This window comes from Oncorhynchus clarkii, chromosome 16 (genome assembly GCF_045791955.1).
Source record: "Oncorhynchus clarkii lewisi isolate Uvic-CL-2024 chromosome 16, UVic_Ocla_1.0, whole genome shotgun sequence".
In the NCBI taxonomy this organism is placed as follows: Eukaryota; Metazoa; Chordata; class Actinopteri; order Salmoniformes; family Salmonidae; genus Oncorhynchus; species Oncorhynchus clarkii.
This window is the reverse complement of record NC_092162.1, coordinates 19,896,074-19,906,685: the sequence shown is the minus strand read 5'-3', so window position 1 is coordinate 19,906,685 and position 10,612 is coordinate 19,896,074. Positions and strand designations below refer to the sequence as shown.

At 43.3% G+C, this 10,612-nt stretch overlaps 2 protein-coding genes across 5 annotated transcripts; both read right to left on the bottom strand.

The window, feature by feature from the left end:
• Window positions 1–2,515: 2,515 nt before the first annotated feature.
• LOC139367502 (ankyrin repeat and sterile alpha motif domain containing 3) lies at window positions 2,516–7,388 on the bottom strand. Of its 3 annotated transcripts, none has more exons than XM_071105732.1 (16): window positions 7,294–7,388; window positions 6,759–6,973; window positions 6,467–6,665; window positions 6,201–6,322; window positions 6,027–6,108; window positions 5,780–5,897; window positions 5,496–5,651; window positions 5,221–5,346; window positions 4,944–5,059; window positions 4,667–4,834; window positions 4,416–4,540; window positions 4,096–4,237; window positions 3,723–3,993; window positions 3,530–3,601; window positions 3,331–3,422; window positions 2,516–3,209 (listed from the first exon to the last, which is right to left on the bottom strand). In XM_071105732.1, the coding sequence occupies exons 2-15, from the start codon at window positions 6,929–6,931 to the stop codon at window positions 3,340–3,342; spliced, it is 1,953 nt and encodes a 650-aa protein (XP_070961833.1). In that variant the 5' UTR covers window positions 6,932–6,973; window positions 7,294–7,388; the 3' UTR covers window positions 2,516–3,209; window positions 3,331–3,339. The 3 variants fall into 3 exon arrangements, with proteins under 3 accessions (XP_070961833.1, XP_070961834.1, XP_070961836.1); XM_071105733.1 differs by having other exon boundaries at window positions 4,700–4,834; window positions 7,294–7,375; XM_071105735.1 differs by lacking the exons at window positions 6,759–6,973; window positions 7,294–7,388 and having other exon boundaries at window positions 6,201–6,318; window positions 6,467–6,597.
• Window positions 7,389–7,804: 416 nt separating this feature from the next.
• c16h8orf33 (chromosome 16 C8orf33 homolog) lies at window positions 7,805–10,605 on the bottom strand. 2 transcript variants are annotated; one of them, XM_071106745.1, is made up of 6 exons: window positions 10,387–10,605; window positions 9,617–9,729; window positions 8,999–9,507; window positions 8,819–8,909; window positions 8,510–8,656; window positions 7,805–8,221 (listed from the first exon to the last, which is right to left on the bottom strand). In XM_071106745.1, the coding sequence occupies exons 2-6, from the start codon at window positions 9,642–9,644 to the stop codon at window positions 7,998–8,000; spliced, it is 999 nt and encodes a 332-aa protein (XP_070962846.1). In that variant the 5' UTR covers window positions 9,645–9,729; window positions 10,387–10,605; the 3' UTR covers window positions 7,805–7,997. The 2 variants fall into 2 exon arrangements, with proteins under 2 accessions (XP_070962846.1, XP_070962847.1); XM_071106746.1 differs by having other exon boundaries at window positions 10,273–10,497.
• Between the last annotated feature and the right edge of the window lie 7 nt (window positions 10,606–10,612).

Sequence of the window (10,612 nt, the reverse complement as noted above, 5' to 3'; positions counted from 1 at the left end):
TTTTGTACCTCTTTCCTCCAGCATCTTCACAAGGTCCTTTGCTGTTGTTCTTTGATGGATTTGCACTTTTCGCACCAAAGTACGTTCATCTCTAGGAGACAGAACGCAGCTCCTTCCTGAGCGGTATGATGGCTGCGTGGTCCCATGGTGTTTATACTTGCGTACTATTGTTTGTACAGATGAACGTGGTACCTTCAGGCTTTTGGAAATTGCTCCCAGGGATGAACCAGACTTGTGGAGGTCTACAAAAAAGAAAGTTTTGGCTGCTTTCTTTTGATTTTCCCGTGATGTCAAGCAAGGAGGCACTGAGTTTGAAAGTAGGCCTTGAAATACATCCACAGGTACACCTCCAATTGACTCAAATGATGTCAATTAGCCTATCAGAAGCTTCAAAGCCATGACATCATTTTCTGGAATTTTCCAAGCTGTTTAAAGGCATTCAACTCAGTGTATGTAAACCTCTAACCCACTGGAATTGTGATACAGTGAAATAATATGTCTGTAAACAATTGTTGGGAAAATGACTTGTCATGCACGAAGTAGATGTCCTAACCGACTTGCGTGGTTGAAAAACGACTGTTAATGACTCCAACCTAACTGTATGTAAACTTTAGACTTCAACTGTGTGTATATATATATATATATATATATGTGTGTGTGTGTGTGTGTGTGTGTGTACGTACATGACACACTGTACTGTACCAGTCAAAAGTTTGGACACACGTACTCATTCAAGTTTTTTATTTATTTTTTACTATTTTCTACATTGTAAAATAATAGTGAAGACAGCGAAACTATGAAATAACACATATGGAATCATGTAGTAACAAAAACAAATCAAAATATATTTTATATTCTAAAAAGTAGCCACCCTTTGCACTCTTGGCACACTCAACTAGCTTAACGAAGTAGTCACCCGGAATGCTTTTCCAACCATTTTTAAGGACTTCCCTCATATGCTGAGCACTTGTTGGCTGCTTTTCCTTCACTCTGCGGTTCAACTCTTCCCAAACCATCTCAATTGGGTTGAGGTCGGGTGGTTGTGGAGGCCAGGTCATCTGATGCAGCACTCCATCACTCTCCTTGGTCAAATAGCCCTTACACAGCCAGGAAGTGTGTTTTGTGTCATTGTCCTGTTTGAAAAACAAATGATAGTACCACTAAGCGCAAACCAGATGGGATGGCATATCGCTGTAGAATGCTGTGTTAGCCATGCTGGTTAAGTGTGCATTGAATTCAAAATAAATCAGTGTCTACAGCAAAGCACCATCACACCTCCTCCATGCTTCACTGTGGGAACCACATATGCGGAGGTCATCTGTTGACCTACTCTGCGTCTCACAAAGACACGGCGGTTGGAACCCAAAATCTCACGTTTTGACTCATCAGACCAAAGGACAGATTTCCACCGGTCTAATGTTCATTGCTTGTGTGTCTTGGCCCAAGCAAGTCTCTTATTATTGGTGTCCTTATAGTGGTTTCTTTGCAACAAATTGACCATGAAGGCCTGATTCACAGTCTCCTCTGAACAGTTGATGTTGATATGTGTATGTTACTTGAACTCTGTGAGGTGCTGAGATGCAGTTAATTTCAGATTTCTCTGGGTCTTCCTTTCCCGTGGCAGTCCTGATGAGAGCCAGTTTTATCATAGCTCTTGGTTTTTACGACTGCACTTGAAAAAACGTCCAACGTTCTTGAAATTGTCCATAAGACCATGTCTTAAAGTAATTATGGACTGTCATTTCTCTTTGCTTATTTGAGCTGTTCTTGCCCTAATATGGACTTGGTCTGTATCTTCTGCATACCACCCCTAACTTGTCATACCCCAACTGATAGGCTCAAACACATAAAGGAAAGAAATTCCACAAATTAACTTAAGGCACACCTGTTAATTGAAATGCATTCCAGGTGACTCCCTCATGAAGCTGGTTGCGAGAATGCCAAGAGTGTGCAAAGCTGTCATCAAGGCTAGCTACTTTGAAAAATCTAAAATATATTTGTTTTAACACTTTTTGGGGTTAGATGATTCCATGTGTTATTTCAGTGTTGATGTCTTCACTGTTATTCTACAAAGTTGACAAGTAAAAATAAAGAAAAACCCTTGAATTTGTGGGCGTGCCCAAACTTTTGACTGGTACTGTATATTTGCTGAAATGTTAAATTATTTTTTATTCAGTGTATTGCTCAGCTGGGTGGAACAGTTTGCTCTTCTAAATGGATAATTTGTGTGTGTAAATAATATTCATCAGAATCTCCAGCACTGTTTTCTATGGCAATAAAATATTTTGAAGCTCAGCTGTATCATAAACCGGTCAGTGAGTGACCTTTTGAATGGGACATATTGCCATAATGCTTACGGAACTAGAATTTGAAAAGGAATAGATTACAGACTAAATTGTGCTTACACCTTAATTAAACATGTAATTAATAATGAAAGTAAGACTGGTATACTACAATGTTGAGAAATTACCATTAAGATAAAATTGCCTGGAAAGTTAACCTAATAATGCACAGGTTTTAGACTGCCACGACAAAATTTATTGCGCTTTTGATTACACTACATTCACTGAAGTCATACTTAACATATGAACATGAACAATAAAATGGAAAGTTTGAAAAAAATAAAACATCCCACAAAACACAGGTAAACATTATAGAAGACAGTAACACAGGTGTGGTGAAAGATTAACAAGGGAGGTTACATTCAGCAGGACAACACTAACATGCAACAAAACATTTTTTTTTAAATATCTAAAATGATCAATTCATGTACATTTACTCTCTTCATGTCAAAGATCAGGTTAGTTAGAAACATGAGTGATCTTTATTTTGTTTGGCTGCATCATTGATCACAGCATGCATGTGTCTCATACATATAGTATAGGATCTACAGCCAGACAGCTTTGCTGGTTTATCAGCTTTCCCCCGACTGCACCTCCTAATTCAACTGAGGCAGTCCACCATCACCAGCACAGGCATGTGAGGGACAGCTGCCCTTGCCCGTTTGTCATATCCCTGCAGTAGCTGCCAATGGCCTCTTCCATCTTTGGCCAGGCTAGAGGCCACAACCCCTGTCCCATTCGAGAGCGCCTGGGAACACTGGTCCTCATCCCACTGTATCCAGTCAGGCCAGCTGGTCTGGCCCACTCCCAGTCCATTGAGTGTGTTCAGGGTGGCATGTTCACCCTCCGTCAGCATTGTCAGGAAGCCTTTTGAAGACAGAATTGAGACCCAGAACTTCTTACTCATGTTGATTGGGTCCTAGCTACCTAAAGAATGGTTAGCCATTCATGTTGATGGTTCGCTTTAGCACCTAACGTCTATACCCACCAGTACTGCCTAAGGCTGTTCCCAGCTGTCTGTGACCTTCTCTGGGACACTCAGTCTTCTCAGGTTCTGCAGGACAGCCTGGAGGGTCTCCCCTGGCAGGATCAAACAACCAGAGACACTCAGACAACAGTAGCTCTCATAACAATGGTTAGCATCCGAGCACTGGATAGATTTGAAAACCTGCGATAGTTTGTCCTACCTAGCTCCTCTTCATACGAATCCAGTGTTGTCATTAACTCAGAGATACTGGTGGACTTCAAGCCTTCTCCACCTGAGTGAAAGAACGAGAAGAGAAATAATAAGTTGCTTTCCAAAGGAGTGGCAGAAGGATATTTGGTTTTGTGCCCATGCAAATGACCCGTCATCCAACAATGCAGCTCACGGCCACCCACCTTTTCCACCAGTATCGCCTTTCAGTTTTCCGTCGCCGTGGTAAGGACTGCCGTTGCCGTCGGCACTGAGGCGAGACAGGAGCTCGCAGCGGCAGGCGCGGGCCTTTTCTAGCACGGCATTCATGTCCTGGGCCAGCCTGTGGTTGTCTACCAGCTCTGTGTGCACCTTCCTCCAGGCCATCTTGTACTCCATCAGGCATCCCTCCATCACTGTGCGCAATTCTTTCTCCTGAGACATCTGGCCCTGCAGGCCCTCCACCTCCTCACACCGCTACACCAGAGAGGAGAAAGAGGGGTTGGGGGAGGAGAGGAGCGATGAAGTGGTTTAGAAATAAGGTTTTGGTTAGTTTTTGCTTCTTTATCGTGTAGACACCTTATGTAGCTGAATGGCCATCTCCTGCATCTCAGCCTCCAGCTGGTCAGCGTAGGCCTGCTCCAGAGCATCACTAGGTGGCCGGGCACTACTGTGCCAACGTGCAATCGCTGAGGTCATCTTGCGCTTGGGTCCAAAAAGCCTGCAGTGGAGAAAACTAAGTAAATCAGAATGGAGAGACGTGCGATATTCTATAGTGCCTAGAGTAGGTCTGAGATGGACAGAAAGTCAGTAGCCGATAAAATGTGGATATGTCACAGACACTACGAGTGAGGGCTTCGGAGCCAAAGCTAGGTACGTGAGATACCACGGCGACTTACGTGATTCCCACTTCCTTAAGGTCATTCTCTGTGAGGGTGAGGAATATCCTTAAGTCAATGTCCTGTTCCTCCAACAGGGGGAGGTACTTGGAAAAGCCAATCTGCTCCAGGAACTCAGCCAGATCCTACAAGAGGGCAGGGGTCAAAGGTCAGGTATAGATCAGACACTGCTCGAGGGAAAAACAACAGAACTCACTGAACAGCATGAAATATTCATGAATGTATAGTGATCCAACAACACTGACACGTGCCTTGGGACCTGCATAGTTGGGATGACCACCTACAGGCGAGCGCATCCCACAGTTCCCTGGGCCACCGGACTGCACCGTTTCACTGCTGCTACCATGGCGACCCTTGCCTTTACCGTGATGACCCTTGTTTGCGCGGCGGGAGCAACTCTTTTTAGCCTGATCCGAGTCCTAATGAGGACAAAGGTACATTGTGAATGGAGGACAAAAGGGCTCAATGGAATCACCATTGTGGTATGTGAATGCGTCAATGTGCAGTCACCGTGCCGTGTGTGGTTACCTCGTTACTCTCCAGTGAGCCCTCCCGGCTAAGTCCGATCACGCGGGGAAGTCCCTCGCTGCTGCTACTGCTGCTCCTCATGGTGGGCATGTCGTTATCAAAGAAGGGGCTCTCATCTATAGCGGAATCACAGCAGCTGGATTAGCAACATGGCGGAATAGGTAGAAGTGTAGACTGGTATTTCTGTGTAGAGGAAACGTGTAAAGTTGCTGCTGTTCTAGGACGATCTAGTGACAAATAAGTGAACGGTTAAGAGTGCTTAACTATGTAGCCATACTTCTGCTGCTGTTGCTCTGACCGTCCAGCTCGTTGATAGGTGAGGTGACGTCACGGAAACACATGCCCTCACTCTGCTCCCCGACATCACGGAATGCAATGTATCCCGGGGGCGCAACCGCTGGCTCTATAGGAATGTGAATAATAGCTATATCAAACAAGGTCCAACAGGACAGTATCTAGCAGCAGAGCAGTAGTTGGATTCAGCACAACCATTTCAACTTCTTCTGTGGAATAGATACAGCTGTAATAGAGAAGTAACCTAAAGAACGCTACCTGAGTGTTTGCTGGGGCCTCCCACTCTGAATTTGGCGATGGCTTGAGGCCCATCGTGGATGCTGGGGCCCTTGGCTCGGCTGCGACTCAAGCGACTCAGTCTGGGGGGAGCACTGCTGTCAGAGTCCTCCGACGAGCTCAGGTCCTCAAAGTGTCCTGTGGGGGACAAATGTAGGTGCAATGAGAACCTAAACTGCTCCACCACAAATGTTCCAAAACTTGAGGTACAAAAAGGTATCAGATTTAAAGAGTAATCTTCTTAGTATGAAAGTCCTCCCCTGCACCTGCTTTGGCTTTAGGAGAGCGCATGTCAATGAGGCTGGCGATCTTTGTGTGGCCGTACATCATAGCGAGGGCACGGGCGGTCTCTCCTTTGGCATTCCGCTCATCTACTTTGACACCCTGAGACCAGATTTATCATATACAAACTAGGTTTAGTACCCCTTCAACAGATTTGCATCAGGTACGTATTTGAGACTAACATACAAAAATGACAGTACTGTAAATACTAGCAAATGGAAACCTACTCACATGGTCAAGGAGGCATTGTACAATGATTTCATGTCCAGAAGCAGCAGCCTCCATCAGCGGAGTGAAGCCAGACCCTGGCTCTCTGCAGGTAAGAAACGTGTCATTACACACCTCATGATTGAATAGTGGGTCATAGATGGTTGTGGTTGTATTAATTTGACTGACGATACTCACCTCACATTGACATTGGCATTGCTATCCAACAGGAACTTGACCATCTGCTGGTGGCCAGTGCTGGTGCAGTGGTACAGGGCTGTCCAGCCTCGAGAGTCCTTCAGCTCCAATTCAGCACCTTGCTTTTGGGAGATAAAACAATTAGGAAATTGTTTCATAGTGTACAATAAAACCACCACCACCCATTACACTAAAATTAAACCTAAACTAAAGTTTATTTATGGTGAAAATTTGAACAATTGTTGATTCAGAAAAGTAAATCTGACCTGCATAAGGAAGTATGCAATGCTTTCATTCCCACAGCTCGCTGCCAGCATAAGGGGTGTCAGACCTTTGCCAGTGGTGGCATTAACGTTCACTCCAGCCTCCAGCAAAAGATTAGCAATGTTGTCATGCCCAATATATGAAGAATACATCAGGGGAGTCCAGCCACCAATGTTCTTGCTGTCCAAATTCACCTCCCCTCTAAAAAAGACATAGCAGGAAATTACTATCAATGAGTGTTGAGAAGCATCCAGTCTCTCTCTCTCTCACAAACACAATTGATGAGGTACTCACTTTTTAATACACTCGGACACCACATCATACTGGCCAATAGAGCAGGCGGTGTGGAGGTCGAGGGGAACATCCAATTCCTCAGGTCGTACTAAAGTGTTAATGTCCCCTAGCCACAGGGAGAGACTGACACCAAACTGCTCCGATTCACTCGCCTCGTCGCTCAACTCCGACATTCTCAACCCAGACCAGGCAAGCTCCCACTGCACGGCTGTAATCTGCACACAAGATATCCAATTTAGAAAGGATGCCATGGAGAAATGTTTTCTAGCGAGCAATCTTTGGCCTGGTCTCATACTATATGTGTTGTAGCCAACTCTTCTGTCATTGTCATGTAGCTAGCTAAGAAAACAGGCTAAGCAAATTTGTAGCCCCTTTTTTGATGGTGCTAACAACAGCTAACTAGCTACGTTAACGTTAGCTAGCTTATCTAGCCATTTTAATATAGAATCACACGCATAAAGTCAAAAACTAACAGAGCTGTTGGACAGAAGAAACAACAGTTATATTAAGCAATAGTTTAAGCATTTAAACTTACCGTAAAAACCAGTTATTTTGAGTTTTTCCTTCAGTTGCCTAGTCTTCAAGACTTCTCGTTTGCTTGTGTTACAATTACATTTGCTCGGGTGACTGCCCAAAGTTGTGCAGTCAATATTCCTGGTAGTTGTAGTCATTTTTCTTTGAGAACTTAATGCCTAAAGTAAACATTTGGGTGGGTAACTTCATTTCCCATGATTCCTAGCTCCAGAAACAGTCAGGGTTTTGTGGAAACTCTCCCCAGTCAAGACTTTTTGAACCTCATCATGTACATTATATTTAGCCCAGTCATACAGTATTTGATTGATAGAGATACACAAAATAAGTAGCAAGAGAAACTATGGCATGAAATAGTACACACTGAAGCTGCCGCATGGGCACATTTGTAACGTTGTTCTCCTTCCTGAACTCAAGACCATTGTTGCTGGACAATGCTAACCTTTCAGTTTCAATAAATGTAGAGATGGTCGTAGATTGATGTAACTTCAATGAATTCATGCGTGATGCAGATATTTACCCAAATAATCAATTTTATTAATCAAAAGGTTTACAATACTTAATCAAACCACAACCAATAGCATTATAATCAACCGAAACCATTATTCAGATGGAGAGCATTCAAGCAAAGAACTTTAAAAATGGCTTCATTTGTATTCCTCTATAGAGTAAGACTGATTTCTTGAGCAAATACTTCCCCAGAGCGAATCAGAGGAAGTTAAAGCAGAACTCTTCATTAGCAGGAGTGAAGACAAAAGTTGAGTTCTCCTGGTTCAGCACACTTGTGTTTGGAGTCTGTGCCTGTAAATTCTCTTGTTGACTCTTTGCATTTAATTTTAAGGGTAGAGTCTCTGTTTTACCTTCCACTTTCCTGTGGAAAATAGACTTCTTAGCAGGGTCTGCCACTACTTTGACCTGAGCCGATGTCATTGCTGCAATATAAAAAGATAAATACTTAGTTGCCACATATTTCTATCTATCATCATTTGCAGTATTTCTGGTCTGACTTTAGTGTAAGCTGCATGTTTATTTTATTCACTTCCAGCCTGTTTAAATTTGAACTTCTATGTGTCTTGCTGTATCATTAGATATTACTGCACTGTTGGTGATAGGAACACAAGGATTGCAATACACCTGCAATAACATTTGCGAAATATGTGTATGTGACCAATAAAATGTGATTTGTACTAATATCTGACTTTCTCTCTCGCTCCACTCACCAGCATGAATCAATTTGAACTGCTTGTGCTTCTCCTCCTCCATCTTCTTCCTGTAGTCCCCAGACATGGCCCTCATCACCTGCCTCTTCTTTGCCAGGGGGGCTTTGGAGCTGCGCAGCGTCTTAAGGGCACGAGAGGCCTCCTCCTCTACAGACAGCAAAGACTCAAGATATAATCCCACATCAAACTTTTTATGCATCTCATAACAATCTACTGCTTCACTGTTTTTATGAACATCTCACATTTGAATATACTGTTTATCGTACACTTCAGAGATCAACTGGATTATAGAGTCTAAACTACACCCACTCTGTTTTGGCGTAGCCTTCAGAGTAGCCAAGCCCAACTCCAGCTGCTCAATGCACCAGTCCAGCTCTCTTTTCAGCTGCTGTTCTGTAGTCTGAAAAATACAACCAAAAGTTGAACTGATATACACCAGCCACACTGAATCAAATGTAAATATTAAATTCAAACAACACCATCACCCACCAGCATTGTGCCATCCTCCCCACGAGTCCCTTCTGTGTCTGTCAAGTTTGTCATCTGTTTTTGCTGTCCTTCGCTGGCAATTTTCTTATGACCAGATTTCTTATTTTTCTTGGCTTTAGAAGATGTGGTTGGCTCAGGTGCTTTAATTACTTGTTGAGCGTTCTGGCCCTGAGGCTTTTCCTCTTTGGGCTCTTTCAGGGCTACAGCCCCTGAGGGTACTGGTGTGCCAATTTCTTTCTCCATCTCCCCTGGTATACTAACAGGGATTTGGAAGTTGAATGCAAAACCAGAACCCTGTTCTGTAGAAGCGGTGGATGTTTTTGTCTGTAATCCTGCAAACTGGTGTTTCACATCTGAAAGGGCAGTTTCTGCCCCCTGTGCTGCTGGTGCACCATCAGGGAAGAAGTTGAAAGTGAAAGAGTTTTCACTGCGTACCCAGAGTTGTTTCTCTGTTCTGCTTTGTTGGTTCTGTTCGCCTTGGGCAGTGTCATTCACCCGGGGCTCAAAGTCTGCTCCAAAACATTGACACAAATACAAGCACATGCAGAGACACAGTATTAAAACATCCTACAATGCATAAGAATGTAAAGGAATTTCTTGTAATGACTTGTGTCCTACCTATGACCAGTGTCTTATGCTCTGTCATGATTCACTCAGCACCAGCTATTTCCAGATGACAACTCTGAAGACACTCATATAACTTCTGTTTCTCTCAAATGAGATGTAGATTGCTGCAGAAATATTATGCCAAAGCTGAACATGGCATCATGACATAGTTGAACATGACATAAAGTGTAACTAGCGGGTGATCAAAGTATTGTTTTTGCACCCCTAAGGCCCTTTCTCACCAAGTCTGTTGCGTTTTTTGTACGAATTGTTGTTTATTACAATATAGGCTAATGATATAACGCCAAGCTTAGCCTAGACCTCTAGGTCTATCTAGGTCTACCTCGCTACGGCTGCTGAGTGTAGGCAATGCTCGCTGGGAAGCAGTTTCCTGCGCTTCCCTCAATGTGCTTGCGTTGCCATGTCTAGACACAATTATATATGTTACAGTTACCTAGAATCAGTTTGTCAAATGATGATGGGGTTTAAAAAAAATAAAACAAGCAAAACTTTACATGCTGTTTATCATATACTTCCCTGTGCTGAGACACGAACACGATCAGTCTGTCAGACAAGTTTACCTTTGTGATAAAGATCACGTGTCCCTGATAACAATTCCTATTGGTCAACATATTTTTTTGGAAAGCGAAAATACGCAAAAATCAAACCTGTTTCGAATAAATAATGGCCGGATTGCAGCAGGACGATATTTCACAATTGGTGTGAATGGCGTCGTATTGATTTTTTTAACGGACCTGGTGAGAAAAGGCCTTTATGCTCACCTTTGAAAAGATTCACAACGCTATTTCAAGCAACCAAATAAAAATGTTTGGCAGACTTTCTTCGAAACGACAGGCATGCATCACTGAGCATTATCAAATACATGTGTGACTAATCCTAACTGTGGCTATGTATGAACCGGGCATGTATCAAGCATTGTGTACACGTCCATCGTTATTCCGAACCGGCAAAGTTTCCAAATACTTTTGGTTCCGCTTTTCATATTTT